At 39.8% G+C, this 17,590-nt stretch overlaps 2 protein-coding genes across 2 annotated transcripts in view; one reads left to right on the top strand and one right to left on the bottom strand.

The window, feature by feature from the left end:
* The window catches only part of LOC101167971 (stomatin), a 267,426-nt gene that overhangs the window by 228,633 nt on the left and 21,203 nt on the right, over positions 1-17,590 (bottom strand). The gene's annotated exons all lie outside the window — the stretch shown is intronic.
* The window catches only part of scai (suppressor of cancer cell invasion), a 36,208-nt gene that overhangs the window by 4,234 nt on the left and 14,384 nt on the right, over positions 1-17,590 (top strand). Inside the window, exons 2-11 of the mRNA XM_004075063.5 lie at positions 2,431-2,555; positions 8,928-9,023; positions 10,371-10,457; positions 11,071-11,169; positions 11,372-11,468; positions 13,659-13,757; positions 13,841-13,993; positions 14,084-14,185; positions 16,297-16,398; positions 17,312-17,390. Of these exons, the coding sequence (XP_004075111.1) occupies positions 2,449-2,555; positions 8,928-9,023; positions 10,371-10,457; positions 11,071-11,169; positions 11,372-11,468; positions 13,659-13,757; positions 13,841-13,993; positions 14,084-14,185; positions 16,297-16,398; positions 17,312-17,390 (1,021 nt within the window). The 5' untranslated portion in view covers positions 2,431-2,448. The remainder of the gene's footprint in view (positions 1-2,430; positions 2,556-8,927; positions 9,024-10,370; positions 10,458-11,070; positions 11,170-11,371; positions 11,469-13,658; positions 13,758-13,840; positions 13,994-14,083; positions 14,186-16,296; positions 16,399-17,311; positions 17,391-17,590) is intronic.

Raw genomic sequence — 17,590 nt, 5'->3', positions numbered from 1 at the left:
TGGTCCTGTGTGCGTCTTTAGTCCTGTGTGCATCTCTGGTCCTGTGTGCGTCTTTGGTCCTGTGTCTTTGGTCCAGTGTGCATCTCTGATCCTGTGTGTGTCTTTGGTCGTGTGTGTGTCTTTGGTCCTGTCAGTATCTCTGGTCCTGTGTGTGATGTCCTGTGTGTGCGTCTCTGGTCCTGTGTGTGATGTCCTGTGTGTGTCTTTGGTCCTGTCGGTGTCTCTGGTCCTGTGTGTGTCTTTGGTCCTGTGTGTGTCATTGGTCCTGTGTGTGTCTTTGGTCCTGTGTGTGTCATTGGTCCTGTGTGCGTCTTTAGTCCTGTGTGTGTCATTGGTCCTGTGAGTGTCATTGGTCCTGTGTATGATTTTGGTCCTGTGTGTCATTGGTCCTGTGTGTGATTTTGGTCCTGTGTGTGTCTTTGGTCCTGTGTGCGTCTTTGTGAAATGCATCAGAGGGATTTGATTATTTAAAAACCTGTTATTGTAAAAATCATGTTTAGGTCTCATAAAACATTAAAAACTAAATCAGAGAACTCATCACTGGGATTACTCCAAAAATATTTGGCATTTTCCTAATTTTGTACAACACCAACAATAAAAATCCTCCAAAATCCTCAATACTTTCATAAACAAATGATCTTTTGTTTATTTATGGTCTGAAAAAACTCAGCTGTTTTCCAGCCTGCATTACCTGCTGTCTTTATTTTTGACGTTACTATCACCAACTAAACAACCGTAAAAATAAATGTATATGGAAAATACAGACAAGTATTAAAAATGTCCGCAATAGTTAGTGAAGTATGACTTTAGAATGAGCTGAGTAATTTAAGATAAGATATTCCTTTATTAGTCCCACGATGGGGGACTAATAAAGGAATATGGGGACTTGTTGAATTTTTACTTCAGGGGACTTGTTGCGGCAGCAGTACAGGTACACAGAGCAGTATATAAAAAAACAAACAAAAAACAAACTATTGAGTCAATATACATTTCCAAAAAATTTGCACAGGATGACCATATAATCAGTTGGTGCAAAGGGTAAAAGAAATATGACAGAGCCGATGATGTTGGTTAACGTGGTTCACTGGGAGCAGCTAAGGTTGTACAGTCTACCGGCAGAAGGTAGAAACGACCTGCGGTGTCGCTCCTTCAGACACTTAGGATGTCTCAGTCTGACGCTGAAGGAGCTGCACAGTGAGGACACAGACTCATACAAATTAAGCCACCCGATGATCCAGGTGTTGCGCAATGGTCTCCGTGCGCCGTTTTACCTCGCAACCTGCACTCACACTACCCCTCCCCCTTCTCCTCCTCACACACACGCGCCTCTTTCTCAAAGGCGGGAGCGCCAATTTGCAAGTTTCAGGGCGTTCCATACTCTGCCATATATTTCACGATAGCAGAACTAAAGTGCCACAGTTACTAATGGCAAGCACTGAATCGCCACCCTCTACTATCCAGGCAAGAACCGTTGTGCCCGAGTCTTAATTCACTACCCTCTTACTTAGTAGCAGCCCCACTGGACATGTCCGAATCTGCAACCCGTGTCCCATGCAAAGCACAACCCCGGTTTGTTGAGAACGACACTCACATAAGTTAGCGGACAATCATATCGGTCCATTTATTTTGAACACACCCACCACCAGCCAAACAGCATTAACCTCACTTCTGCTCACAGCTCCCTCACTTATGGTGAGCGATTTAACACACCCGAGATTCCCCACTTCCCATGAGTCTTAGAAGCTGAAGGCGAGTTAACCCCCAGATCGCCACAATATATTGATATGCTATATGAGCAGTGCTATTTTTGGAGCATTCCCTGCGGGTGCCACAAGGGGTGCTCGGGGGCACACGGGCGCCCGCGGGCACAGGGTTGTTGAACCCTGTTCAGAGTGATCTATGAAGAACATTTCTTTGTTTGATCTTCACACTGTTGTCTTTGTCTTGCTGTAAATTAGATTTATTTGTTAATATTTGTAAACTTCTTCACACTTGAATAAGCGAACAGATATACATCCCACCTTGGTCTGTCAGGAGCCTTGCTAAATACATTTCTGCAGAAATCATAGGAGACATTGTCGCTGCAGAATCTGCTAGTCACTTTCTGCTAATCAGGTTCTAACAATCCACAGCATGAGCTGAACATTTTGACCTGACTCTGCTGCTTGACCTGATTGCACAGTCGTCTCAGAAAATTGGAGATTGCAGGCGCAGTGAAAGTGAAATCTGGGACAGCTAAGGTCAACCTAAAAAAGGTGATCATGTGACACATTTCTTCCAAAGAGTCTTGTGTCGGCTCATGGTAAAGTAGGACACTTTCATGCACTTGGATGACTGACAGCTTCAGTTTTGTGTGGAGTAAAAAGTAAAGGCGTTACTCTTTGGCTGACTTTGTACCATGCTCGCCCTTTTTTTTCTGTGTCTGATCAGGTTTGAAAAGCCAGTGTCATGACTGGAGCTGAGACCGAGGATGACATCCCATTAGCCGAAAGAAAGACCGTCACCGATTTCTGCTATCTGCTGGACAAATCCAAACAACTCTTCAATGGGCTGAGGTCAGTTTGAACCCTTCGATGTGTGTTGGACTGCATGAACAACATTCAACCTGAGGAGCTTGTTATTCTGGACAGAAGGAGGCTGGGAGCATACAAAGTTATGTCCAAAATTTTAACTTAAAATAAGCTAAGCAGATAAAAGAGACTGGTTTGAATCAAAGCAGGAGAAACTTGAAGCTTTTGAAAAACCAGAACAACAAGGTACAGTATCTGACAAACGAGCGGGCAAATTATGGTAAAATACTTGAGAGAAATAAATGTGGGACACTTTTGACTACGCTTTTTAAGTGTTCTTCAGTTTCTTTAATTCATTATTTCCCAAAAGTTTAATCATTTCCTCTTAGAGTCCATGTGAGTCTTTCCACGATCTCTTCACATGGTCTTTAGAGATCTTCTCTTTAACATCATTTACCATAGTTTAGTTTTAATTTCAACTTTCTCTTTGTTCTTCTAAAAATTCCTCTTTCGACTTATTGACATAATCTAAAAAAAGTTTATTTTCATTGTCAGCCATTTCAGAAAAAAAACTTTTATATAGAATAACTTCTTAAGGCTCTTGTTATTTGTAGCTGGAAAATAAAACTGACATCTTATCAGCAGAGGAAAGCATGAAGGGCTTGAGAATCTCCAGGTAGATTGCTGCATTGAAATTATTATCTAGTATTTGGATTTAAAGTTCATAAATTGTAAGACAGCCCTTGCTAAACATTATTAGCGTAAAAGCCAAAGTTCAACTACTGTTGTTCAATTCCGATTCTTTGACTCTTTAGGTTCTGGTTATATTTTCTTTTGAGAGTTTTTATTGCCACCTTAAAGATCCATGAAGAAATGAAATAAGTGTAGAGAAATGTTTCCAGACTCTCTTCACCGTGAGAAGGTCCTGGTTCAAATCCCAGCTGGGTCCTTTCTGTGTGGAGTTTTCGTGTTCTCCCCATACATGCATGGGTTTTCTCTGGGCACTCCGATTTCTTTCCGAAGTCCAAAAATATGTATCGCAGGTCAATAGGTGACTCTAGGTTGTCCTTAAAGGATTTGATTGTGTGTGATCATTTGTCTCTGTTTGCCCCTGAGATGGACTGGAGAACCATCTAGGGTTGGGGTGTCCAATTCCAGGCCTCAGGGCTGGTGTCCTATATGTTTTCCAATCAACCTGCCGTTGAAGCTCCTAATTGGCTAAACACACCTGATCCAGGTAATCAACAGCAGATGTGGCAGGGTTTCTGGAAAACCAGCAAGTTGCCGGCCCTTGAGGGCTGGATTTGGACACCCCTGGTCTAGGGTGAACCCAGCCTTCCCTCAAACATAGCTTGGATAGGCTCCAGCAACCCTGTGACCCAAAAATGGATGAAATGTTTCCAGTTCCTGGTCTGCAGGGAACACGATCCTGCACGTTTCCGATGTTTCTCTCTCAACCACAGCTGACTTTACCAGCTGTTGGTTTCAGGTGTTTGCAGAGCTTGATGAGCTTGGTCTCAATCATTGTAGCTGACTGAACTGTCCGTCCGAATCAAAAACCCAACACTGTTGAAGTTCACTGTTACTGTTGAGTGTTTGCCTAAAGCCTTAGTCACAAGCACGCATCACCTGTACACGTCAACCCCTGCCTGGGTGCTGCGGGCTTTTGGGTTGTCTTGCCCTGTAGAGGGTTGTAGAGAGGAGCGGCTACATCTTAACAGAGCACAGGTGTGTCTTGGAGTTTACTTGAGGCTCGTGCCGCCACTTTAAGGGACGTCATTAAAATGGAACGTGCCATTGTTGTGTGTGGTAAGGATAATGTAAGTCACACACACTTACGACGTAAGGGTGATTCTGTCGTACAGTGCCCTTATGCTGCACTCTAGTCCTTAAAGAGTTGCATGCACTGGCTCCTCACTGACCACGCACAAATACTGCCCACACAGAGTGTGCTGGTGATGCGTAAATTCCCATGGGACGAACAGAGAAAACCCCCTTTAATTATGAAATATTCTCATTTCTAACAGTCTGAATGAGCGTAAGGGAGCTGCAAGGAGCGCTCACCTTTTACTTGAACAGCACTGACGGGCTTCCAGCGCAGTCAAATGGAAAAATCAGTGCGATGTGCCTTTACCTCACCTATTTCACCCTTACTTACACTTACGTGTCACATACGTGTTCACTACGACCTGACGCCTGCAGCATGCCTGTAGAAAAAAAGGAACATGAGTATTTTTTGCTCACCGAGCGGTCTAAAATGTTAAAATTTTGTGCGGGCCAGCTCCCATTCTGTACCCGCAGACAATCCATATCCACCCGCAAGGGCAGTTGTGACTACGGCTTTAACCATTTCAATAGCTGTCATTCAGGAAATTACGATGGGTTTGAAAAAAAAAAGACCCAAAAAAGCTGAAAAAAAAGCTGTTTTCATAAAAAAAAAACGTATTTAAATGTTGAGTAATGGGAAAAGGACAGAAAAACCTTTAAAATCATAAAAAAAAAGAGAACAGCCTAGTTTAGAAGAATTACTGAGTCAACTTCTCAGTGGCCGCTGTGCAGAACGCCTCCTCTGGTGTTCTTACAGTGAATTTCACAGGAGCTGAGGGCGAGTGTATACTGCTAACAGACGGCCATATGGAGAAGCAGGAGCTTCCTGCTGAGCTGGCGAGCCTGTCATCTGATGGTCACTAAGCAGCAGAGCCCTCACTAAATTACAGGAGAGAGCTTTAGATCAGCGCAAGATTGGGAGAAAAACGATACTTCCTGGTATTCGTCTGTCTGTGGAGGTAATATGCCACAGTTTTCCCCCAGTCTTTCCCTTCTGTCATTTGTTTCTTGTTTATCACAAAGAACAGACAGCAGAGCGGCGGACAGATTAAGCAGACTTCACGGGTGGATGCCTGGGCTTTAATTTGCAGTAAAAAGTGCTGACAGGTGGTGAAGGCAGCTTGTTTTCTACCTGTTTAGGAAGGCTCCTCTGCCAGGAGCCTGCACAGATTCATTAAGACATTTAAATAGATACTGAGATAAAAATTCAATCATTTTTATCATTTGTAGTCAAATCAAATTGGATTTAAAAGGCTGGTTTTTGGAATTGTTTTTTGCAAAGCTCTTTGTTTTGATTTCAAACTAAAAGCATCTAACTTTAGTGAAGCTTGATTCACTAACACACTACAAAACAGAATCTTAAGAAAGTAAAAAGACCCTTGTTTCAAGTAAAAAAATTCTCATTTTCTGTCTTGCAAGAAAAAGAATCTTATCAAGAAAGGTTTTCAATAGTAAAATAATCGTAGTTTGAGAAAACTTGTCATAGTGACTGAGGATTTTTTTCTTAAAATAAGAATTCTTAGCCCATTGACAGATCTGATTGCTTATTCAAAGAAAAGTTTTCAAACATTAAGAACCTTTGACTTATTTCTAGGAGACCTGTTTTTGCAGGGCAGTTCTGTCTCCTCAACAAACATTTTGGGTTTTCTACCGTGAGAAGGTTTGAGACTGCAGGTAGTGTCAGATGTTTCCTCCTCCCTGCAAGCTCCAGTCTGTTTCACAGTGAGAGGAAATTCACTCCAGTCTGCCAAGATTCACCTCAATAAAGCTTTAAAGTCCAAAAATCAATTCTATTGAGCCACCTTTTTACAGCGTTCCACAATTAAGCATTTTTCAGTTTATATCCTAAAATATAAAGTTATTCTTAAACGCTTTAATGTCTTTTCACCACAACACAAGTGTGTAAAGATAAAGAAATCAAAAATTTGATTATAATAAATGTCTTACTACAGTATATACCGGTAGCTTTACACAGGTACATTCCAGAATTCACTAAACCAGGTTGGGGAGGTAAGAAATATGTTTGAGGTACTAAAGGTAACTGAAAAAACATTTTCAGTCAAATCAGACAAAATCCAACTTTTTCTTAGCGTTGGTGGACAAAGATGAAGAAAACTAGCAGATGGGACTCGGCGTGTGTGAAGAAAGTTTCATTGCATTGTTGCCACCTTCACTTTGTCAGCTTGTGCTGCGCTCAGTGTGGTTCTGTTGCTGCAAAAAAATGTTTCTACACCAAACAATGTTTAATTTTACTCGCTGTAAAACCAAACTGCAAACTTTCAAACTGTAGAGTGGTCAATGGTGAACAGATTCAGGAAGCGGTGTGTCAGTTACAGCAAAGCAGTCCCAGACCATAAGCAAGCCTCCTCCGTGTTTTACAGTAAGGATAATCTCCTTTACTTGGAATACGTTATTTCTGCATCTGTGAACATAGAGCTGATGTGCCTAAAAGATGCACTTTGTCTCGTCTGTCCAGAAGACATCCCCCCTGGAGCCCCTGTTCTCCATGAGGTCCACTTCAAACTTTAGTTACCATTCATATCCATCCATCTTCACAATCCCACTGAATCACTTTTGGGGTCACAGGGGTACTGGAACCAACCCAGCTGTTGTAGGGAAAAGAAGGTAAACACCCTGAACAAGTAACCAGTCTGGGCCATACACACTCACTGTCATACCAATGGGCAGTTTATCTTATGAAACTTGTTTTTGGACTGTGGGAGGAACCTGGAGAGCCCGCAGAAAACTCACACATGCACAAGGAGAACATTCAAACTCCACACAGAAAGATATCGGTATCTGGGATTTGAACCAGGGCCTTTTTGCTTTGTGTCTACCTCTTAAAATTGTCATCAGTCTCTCCTTTAGATCCTGCCTACCTTTAAATCTCAACATAATATGTGCAGCTGTGGTCACAGGAACAGCAGGCTGCTTGGAGATGACCTCACAGTTCCATCTTTACCATAACTGTCTCTGATTTTTCTTCTAGTCTTTCAATCTCTTGACATACATCCCTTAAACAGGCAGACTGAGTGGTGAAAAAGAGAATGCATTAAAAAATATTGCATGTTTCTTTAAAGGTTTGCATGCTATAGTTGAGTAGCTTCTAAAATTCTATTTTGATGCATCTTCTGATAATTCTGCGTGGTTGATTCTGAGTTCATGTTAGTCATCCTCCCCATAACTGAGTCACACACAGCTGGACTTCATCCTCACCTCACAGCAGCTATGGTAATTAACATTCCTTCGGCATGTAATATCTCAAAAATGTTGCTTTAAATCATCAACATTTATGTATTTAAATCCAAAGAATCCTTGAAAAAAATCCTTCTTGACCGTGTTTCCTGTGGTTGCCAATCATTTGGTTCTTTAAATGTCTTTAATGATGGAACTAAAACAAACCAATGTTCACATTTTCACTCTTGAACTAGTGATAAATGTTAAAGACCCGCCCCCCAATTATCTTTTGCTCTGTTGTAAACACATTCCAAGTGGTCTTTTTAGCCAAAATTAAAAAAGAAACCTGTTGTTTTCTAGGACAGTTTCTGTAGAGAGCGGCAGTGGTTCATCAGAAATTCACCTTTGAGTTATGGCGTTGTCGGCGGTTGGGTAGCTGGTAAGGTAAAGGGCTGCTATAGGGCTGATATAAACAATGGTACTGGGTGCAAATACCATATCAATGGCAAGCAATTAACATGGAGCAATTAAGAGTTTGGGAGCTCGGCTCCCAAACTCTGGAATTCCCTCCCTCCTGATCTCCGTAACATAGACTCTCTTCCTACTTTCAGATCTAAACTCAAAACCCATCTGTTCAATTCTGCCCTTCCATCCTGATTCACTTTTAATTTTATTTATTATTTTTATTGTGCTTTAAACCTCTATTTTTAACCTTTGTTTTGGAAAGTGTCCTTGGGTTTCTTGAAAGGCGATTTTAAATAAAAAGTGGATTAAAAGGAGCACAAAATTGTAGCTATCCGGCAGTACAGTTTTGGGCCAGATACCTCTCAGATGAGGAAAACAATGTCGTTAATTAATTTGTCTGCAAGTGGATGCATCACAATGGAGCGGAGCGGAGCAGGGAGCTTGAGGCTTAGAGAAATAAAGAAATTAGTTTAAGTAAATCTGATTACATCAGATATGTAAAGTTGAATCACAGTTATAGTTTACATGTAAGGATTTCCCACGTGTTCATTGTATTTTCAGAAATAAATGTTTTTTTGTTTGCTTTTTACTTCAGACTGATCTTTTAAAACAAGGACGTCTGATTTTTCACATCTTTTTTAGAAGGGAAAAAAATCAATAAAAATGAATCTGGTTTTTTCCTGCTTTTTTTATTTGAAGCCAACTCAAATGGATCCATTTCATCAGTTAATATCGCATTAACATTGCATTTTTTGAAAACCGAGCTCTAGTATTCACCATTGCTAAAAAATAAATCGAACAAGTTTTACACTTTTTTATTATTGTTTTTTAACTTTATAATTAAAAGTATGTCTGGAAAATGACAGAATTTCATTCAACAGCTTTCTGAAACTCTGCATCTCATTGTGGGTCACTGCATTTTTGTACTCCTCTGCGGTTCTCTTGCAGGGATCTTCCACAGTATGGACACAAGCAGTGGCAGTCCTACTTCGGGAGGACCTTTGACGTCTACACAAAGCTGTGGAAGTTCCAGCAGCAACACAGGTTGTTACCATCTTATGCAGTTCAGCAACAAAAAAAGATTATGTTTTGCCTTCAATCACTTAGATTTCTAAACTGGTAATGCATATAAAGTGGGATGTGATTCATATAAGAACATTATAAATCATGTTTCAATATTTTGACCTTTTAAACCTTTTTCTCCATCTGCACAGTTTGCTGCAATCCAGGGGAAAAAATCTAAACTGTCAATTGATAATAAAAACCTCTTTGACTCACTCAATCACAGACATTTGCTCAGAAAAGATGCAAATACAGAAATGCAGGGGGAAAAAACAAGCAACAGAGCTTAGTTTTCATTCAGCTGATGACTTAAAGGATTTTTACTTCCATACTACTTAGTCTCAGTCTAGAGAAAACAACATTTTGTTTGATTTTAGTATGTAAAATAAATACCGGTAATTTAAATGTTGCTGTTATGTTCATGTGATGAATTATCAAATTATGGTGACGATACGGTAAAGTTTAAGTCCCACTATTCTTTGAGCAAGGATCTATTGGGTCTCAGTTTTTGGAGTCCAGTCTAAAGAACCGTCGCTCTGAAGAACTCTAACAGATCAGGAGACTAAGCAAAAAGAAGAAAAACAGACATCTAACGCTAGAAAGCTTGATTTTAAACCTTCTGATTTATCATTTAAAATGTGACAACTCAGCTGTACTTTTTCCTTAATTTGAATCCTTGAGGCTTAATAAACAGACTGGTTTCATTTCAAGAGACTAACACTAACAGTTTGCTCAGCTCCTGTCCGATGGGTTTTATAACCCTTTTGCTACATTATTGTGTATTTACATTTATCACAACCGAGATCCTCTGTATTGTATGGATTAAAGGGTATTTAATGACAAATATTTTTTCTTTGTACTTATTTGTATTCCCATCTATCTGTTATTTATTTTCTCTCTTAGATCACCAGGTATTTAAAAAAAAAAAGAATGCAGTTGATGTTTTGGTTTACAGACATACCAAATTTTTACAAAGCTTTTCCAGACAAAAAATACATCATAAATCACACTGCATGTAGATCCAACCGTAAAAGCAACACCCTTGTTGCAGTCTATTTTAGCCCTAACTGCACACACCTGTTGTGCATGGTGGTCTAAACTAAACCTTCTCTTGGGCTGATTCTGCTGAATGACCAGGCTGAAACTGTAAACATGTTAGCTGATCTTTCTTTAAACTACATTTAATACTTTTATTTTTTCCTAGTAACATTTGTTTGGTTTGTGTTGCCATGATTTCTGTTGAATGTGCCACCTGAGAGTCTGAGATGCTCTGACTTCCGGTTGAACCTGTTGGGACATGCTTACCCTATCTTTTATTCTTTTTGACAGGCAGGTCCTGGATAACAGGTACGGCTTGAAAAGATGGCAGATCGGAGAAGTTGCATCGAAAATTGGACAGCTTTACTACCATTATTAGTAAGTTGTGTCTGGATGTCCTGCTCCCTCGATTCCACTGTGACTGAAATGTGACTGATGATGGCAGGTATTAGACCCTGTAATGGACCCGCTGGTCCAAAAATGGTCTTATTTTCTGTCTTGCAAGAAAAATAATCTTATCAAGAAAGTTTTTCAATAGAAAAATAATTATATTTTAAAAAAACGTCTTAGTGACTAGAATTTTTCTTCAAATAAGAATTCTTTGGAAGACAATTTAGACCATTTTTCTAACCCTATTTGTCAGGTTTTATTTTTGCGTAGTTAAAGAAAATCTGCCAATGGGTTGAAAATGTTATCTGAACTTATTTTTAGGGCCCTGCTTTTGCAGTGAAGGAAAGCCATTTTGGGTGTAGCTCACATCCAATGCTTCCTAACTCTATATCATCCTTAAAAGTGGTCTTAAAAATATTTCTCCAGTGTCCCTAAAAAATTAAAGTACTTTTGCCGGCTGCTCACTGCACCAGTCATTTTAGTTCTTTGAACATTTTCTAAATTTGGGTTTTTAGAGGAACTTTCATGCAGTCAAACTCTGTATTTCCACCATTATGAGGATGATGATGAGGATGCTTCTCTTTCTTCTTCATCCTGGCAGCCTCCGCACCTCAGAGACCAGTTATCTGAACGAGGCTTTTTCCTTCTACTCGGCCATCCGTCAGCGCTCCTACTACTTCCAGGTCAACAAGGAGGACAGGTGAGTCCAACGCATCAGAAGGTGTCACTCCAGGGCTCAGGTGCTGTCACTGACTGTAAGAAAGACAAACAGCTGGTTAAAGTCTTTCTATAAAGAGTGAACCCCTAGTGTTTAACATTGCCTCTACGCCATAAGCTTTTTTTTTTTCTAGTTTGTTCATTTTATCTTTCTTTTGCTCTCTTCTGTTTTTTTTTTTGAGCAGGCCTGAGCTGGTGGTGAAGAAACTTCGATATTATGCGCGCTACATTGTTGTGTGCTTACTGCTTAACAAGATGGAATTGGTCAAAGTGTTGGTGAAGGTATGGAAACAAATGTTTGACAACATCATTTAGAACCAACATTCAGTTTTCATGCCCAGCCTGTTTCCTATTTTGTATCGTTTTTCCCCATCAGTTAGGGCGTGGGGGGTTGTGTGTAAATGTGTGGAGGGGGCTCTCTTAATTTTTGTGCTTGTTTTTATATTATTTATTTTGTTTTAATGTAAAGCACTTAGTGTTGTACTTTCATAGTGCTGTATAAATAAAGTTTGATTTGATTTGATTTGATCTAAAGCTCCACTCCACAATCACCTCTGCATTTTCATTATTGTCATTAATGACGATAAAAGATGATAAAAATCATCTTTTGACCTTTTGTTCATTACAAATGTGCCTCTAAGTTGTGGGCAGGACTGTTGGTACTGACTTAGCCCGCCTTCACATTCCGTCACCCACGTCTTTAAACGCTCTCCTGCTAGCTTACAGTCAACCAGTAGAGACTGTTTTGATATGATTATTTATGGCTAAATAGCATCTCGAAGCATAAAATGTTGTACTTTTTTTTGTCTTTTTTTAAACTCTTTTTATAAATCATTGATACTCTCGATGCCTTTCTGAGAAGCATTTACCCACAAAAACTGCAACAGAATTTGTTTAACTCTTAAAAAATGATGCGTTGTTTTTTGTTTAATTTTACATGGTGATTCCAAATTACACTAATATTTACTATATAGATCTTAGAAGGGAATGTATTTTTGAAAATGTTATTATGAAAAAGTAGAACATTTTTTAAAAATTATATATATAAAAAATTGTCTAAATTGTCTTACTAAGAATTCTATTGGTAGGTTTTAGCAGATTTTGCAAATTAGCACAGCGAAGCAAATTGAAAGCAGAAAAGCTGATTTTTTCTTTTTTTTTAGAATAATTAGTTTGATTGAATTAAAAAACATACTCGACAAAGCTGCGAGGAGCCTGCACTAAAATGTCACTGTGACACTGATGAAGCTAATCATTTACCTGAGAAGGCTTAATGAGCTCCACGCTGGGGAAGTAATCCTCAAATCCCTTCATTTGACGTAACTTGTAGCTCCAGACTTCCATCAAACTTGAACAGAGTAACAGCTTCTGGTAAAATTGCATTTGGCCAATCCCTAGCCAGACAGACAGGCAGGCAGACCTTCCTTCCTTCCTTCCTTCCTTCGTTTCTTCCTTCCTTCCTTCCTTCCTTCCTTCCTGTATCATTCCAGGTTTGCATGTAAAAAAAGAAAGCTCAAAAATGAGGTTTTCCCCCTCAGATGACAATTGTGTTTTTGGTGTTTTTAACATGCTCTTGTGGCATTTTTCCGATGATGCAGGCCATTAATTACAAAAATTAAGCTTAAAACTGCATTTCTGATTATTTTTGATTCATATTGTTGTAAATCAAAAGCAGATTAAAAAAATGCAGTTTATTAAGAGTTTCTTGGTGATATGCTGCATGGGTCACAAGCTCCCTGCGCCGCTCCATTCTGATACATCTACTTGTAGACGACTAGCTCCATCCGCGTCTTCATTTTCCTCGTCTGAGCTGGTTTCTGATCCGAAACTGTGTGGCTGGATGACTTCAATATTGATCACCATTTTTATTGCACCGATAATGTTAGGCTGGGCTTGTGAGAGGCTGGAAGCTAGCAGGAGAGTATGTAAACGGAGAGCTGTCGGTGCGAAATGAGGGCATGCCTCCTCTGTGCCGACAGTCCCACCCAGAACTTACAGGTGAATTTCTGATAAACTCCTGCCGCTCTGCAGAAACTATGTCCTAGAAAAGGAAGATTTTTTATTTTCTTGGTTAAAAACGGCATAATCATATAACTAAAATACCACTAAGAAGACTTTTAAAATAGATCAAAAGATGATCGGAGTGGGTTTCTAATACAAACAGGCCATGGGAGACTGAGCTGCAGTCACAAGTGCACTCGGTGACCATTTGGCATTTTACCCTCCAATCTAATACTTAATGTTTAATGTATCTAAAGGTAACCCTGGGGGCAGTTTTTAGTCTTTAGTATGACCCAACCACAACAAGTGGGGACTTAAACCTCTGGGTGGACCCTCTGCCCATAGGCTAATCATAGTTTTTTGTTGTTGTTGTTTTATTCTACTGAGACTGTTTTATTAGACTAATTCAATCATTTGAGTATCACGCATTGACTCTTTATGCTATAAGTTGGTCTTTCTGTGTTTCTGCAGGAGTTGTCTGAAGAAATCGAGGATTACACGCAGCGGTTCAACACAGAGGACCAGCTGGAGTGGAACCTGGTGCTACAGGAGGTGGCAGCTTTCATAGAGGTAACCGGACGCTGCTGCCGGATGCTGAGGATGAGAGCCGCCTCATCCAGCACCGCTCCTTACCGCTGGTTTGTGTGAAACAGGCAGATCCCACTGTGGTTCTGAACGACAACAACTCCATGGTCGTCATCAGCCACCGACTGCAGGATGAAAGCGCTCCCCCACTGGAGCAAGGCATGGTTGTTGGGCAGCTCGTCCTTGCAGACGCACTGATCATCGGGAACTGTAACAACCAGGTTGAAATCCTCTACTCCTGCTTTCTGAAACCACTGTAAAGTTTCCTGAAGGAAGCTGACAGCTGTTTCTCATCTGTCTGTTGTTTTTAGGTCAAGTTCAGTGAACTGACCATCGATATGTTCCGCATGCTTCAAGCCCTGGAGAGGGAACCAGTCAACTTGGCCACACAGACCTCTAAACAGGGAACACTGGTGAGTGTCAGATCCAGACTTTCCTTGCTAAGGATCTTCTCAGGTGCTGTGATCAGACATGGCAGACACCTTTACCTCCTCAGTCCATCTACACCTAAATATATAAATGCTAATAAAAAGGAGCCTATTTGAGACATGTATGGTACTGATTGCCTAAAATAGTGAGAAGCCCATGGTGTTGTGGAGTCGGTTCTAGATGGAATTGTTTTCTTGCAAACTTTAAATTCTCTTTTTCGCGTTATTAAATTGAAGTGGTTCTGGTTTGCTTCTTTTTCTAGTGTCACTCATATCTGTACGTTTTTGTGTGGATGTTGTCTCTTCTAGTCTTTCGTTGCCCCTGGTGCTCTATTCCATTCATGTGTTGCTGCGTTGCTGCTCATGTAATAAGCTTTTGCTCCCCCCTCCCCTGCACAGCACAAACACTTATTGACCAATTATGAGCGGCTTGAAGAGAAAAAGAAGTAAGAGACTAAAGGACAGTTTTTAAAAAAACGGTTTGCAGGGAGCTATTGTAGTTCACTTTAAAGAGCCAAATGATGGATCATCACACCAGTCGTATCCACAATCGTGCATTTAGTTCATATTAATGTTTGGATTTTCCTGCTACTGTCCACGAGAATAGAGTTGAACTTCTGAGCGGGTTTATTTATAACGTGGACGACATCCTGCTCATTCACTTGCTGTGAACACGCTGACGCAGAGGAGGGTGGTGTGTTCCTCCACTGACCATTCATGCACAGCAGCACAACGCGTGAGTGGAAGTGAGCACCAGGCGCAACAAAAAGACTTGAAGAGACAACATCAACACAAAAATGTACAGAAATGAGTGACACTGGGAAAAGAAGCCAAATCCGGAACCACTTCACTTTGATTGATAATACGAAAAGAGAATTTAGAGTCTGCAAGAAAACAATTCCATCTAGAACCGAATCCACAACCAACCAGCAGAGAATCTTCTCCTAAACAGAGCAGATCATTACTGACTGAGGAAACCAGATCAGCTTCTCAAAGCTGAGACACTTAGTATTTTTGAATCTCATCCTTTGCTGTGACGAAAAGTCATATACAGTGGGCGTGCCTCAACATGTTTAACTCTGCCCACGTTGAGGCACGCCTCCGTCTGCCGACTGCAGCCAGGGGCTTTTTCAAAATAGTAACAGTTTAAAGAGCTCACATTTTCTGCAAAACCTGATTTCCTAAGGTTTTTAAGAAGTTTTAAAAAATTACAGTAAAGCAAACACTAAATTAAAATTCAAGAAACTATTTTTAATGTAAAACGTCCTGTCAGAGATGAGAGATTGTAACTGTGTAAATTCAACAAAATATATCCCCAAATTGTTTAATAAAGTAATTATTTGAAATAAATTCTAGACTTGATGATCAGTAGTTATTGGTTTACTCTGAAAATTATCGTCTCTAAAAAAATTAACACTAATAAGAACGTGTTGTAAAGGTAACTAAAGATGTGAGAAAAGTCATTTGTTTACTATCTATATTGAAAGGGCGAGTTTGACTCTTACTTAAAAAGATTGTGCTCAGTGTCTTTATTTAAGGTTTCTTTACCATTTTATAGAAAGGGTGTCCTTATGACATGAATGCTTGCATTGTGTTTGTCATTTTAGTGTCTTTTATAAAGCTGCAACAGACACTTCAAAATTGGAAAAGGTGACCAGAGAGACTTGAACTGCAAATGTTTACGGATAAATAAGAGGATTTTCCAATTTGAACAAAAAAAACAAACAAACCGAAAAGTTAGCTGCAGTCTGAAATTTAAGGTGAAAGCTGGAATTTAGGTTTGTTAAAGCAAGAGATTAAAACTTAAAAAAAAAAAGATGGTGAGCTACATTTCAGCTTTAGGAAAACAGGTGAACCAATAATAAAAAGGTTTCCTTTAGTGTACACTTAAAACAGGCACAAAGGGGGATTATTTTTCTGGGAGGTTATTGCTGATTCTTGCATTTGTCATCTCTGCACCACTTTTTTTGTCTGCTGATTTGGTCTGAGCAAATATTGTCACATAAAAAAACATAAATACGTACATGTCTGCCCAGCTACTTTTTTCCTTGTGTTTTTTTTCTAATTGGATCTTTCATCTTATTCTTCCTTCACAGGAACCTAATGAAAAACCAGCTAAAAGAGAAAATCCACACAAATATCTGCTTTATAAACCAACTTTCAGCCAGCTGTTTACTTTCCTGTCTGCCTCTTTTAAGGTCAGTATTCCCATCCACTGCTGGAAAATAAATGACATTTGCAGCGGTGAATTTGTCAGCTCTGTTTGCCCATGTGCTTCAGCCTTTTACAGCTAACATGCAATAATATATGGTTTATTGTATATGGCTTTCTTTTGTTTGGGCTAACGCTCTCAATGGGAACATGGAATTCAGAAAATGTCAGTTTGACTCTAAATGTAAATCATTGACTGTATAACAGAACTGGACCGAGTAAGTGTGACATCACATATAGAAAATGGATTTCCTGTAGTTCCAACCAAATGAAGTCAATTCAGTTGCCAATTCAGTCACATTTTCTTTGCATTCGGGGTGCCGTCATGTTGTAGCCAGTCATCAGTAAGCAGTAATTAGTCGGTCTGAATCTACGTTTCTATGGCAACCACTCTTACCATGGCGTCCACTCTTACGGGGTGGTCAACCTCTGATCGGAAGATTGCAGGTTCGATTCCCGCCTTGCCCGCCAGACACTGAACCCAACCTTGCGTCTTGTGGAAGGTTGGTCTGACCAATGAAATGACTGAATCATACCTGTTTATTTCTCTATAGAGATTTATGGGATTTTGGCTTCTTGAAGGCAGTGGATTCTTCCTGTTTAGAACGTGGAGGGAGGGGTCATTAAGTCCAATTCTCATATACTGGCAATTTTGTGAACATTAACATTTATATGCATTATATATTCTATAGTGTGTGTCTGTGTTTAACTAAAGCGCAACAAAAAAAAGTATTTTGGATGGAAGTTCCATTATGACAGTAATAGCATGTTTTTTCCACAACACCCATCCTTATAATGTCTAAATTATTTTTTTAAATCAGGAGATCTTTGCTTGAAAATTCCCTGCAGCCCTCATGGTTGAAGTACAATTCCTCAACTTGTCGTTTCCTCTATTTTCAGGAGCTGCCTGCCAACAGTGTTCTGCTCATCTACCTATCTGCCACTGGAGTTTTTCCTACAGGTCATTCAGATTATGAAGGTAAATGCTGAGTCTTCAGCTGCATCATGAGATGTTCATGAACAATAAAATAGTAATAATGGTCTAAATTACATCGATTAGGTCTCTTGAGAGTTTTTTGTTTGTTTTCATAATTCTTCTTTCTTACTGCTGGGTGAAAATTTTGCCCCCGCAACATTATATAAAAAAAAAGACCCTTTTGGGGCAGCTGTGGCCCAGTG

Source organism: Oryzias latipes, chromosome 12, assembly GCF_053564925.1.
Source record: "Oryzias latipes strain Hd-rR chromosome 12, Olatipes_Hd-rR_3.1".
NCBI classification, from domain to species: domain Eukaryota; kingdom Metazoa; phylum Chordata; class Actinopteri; order Beloniformes; family Adrianichthyidae; genus Oryzias; species Oryzias latipes.
The sequence above is the reverse complement of the archived record's forward strand: the minus strand, read 5'-3'. Positions and strand labels throughout refer to the sequence as shown.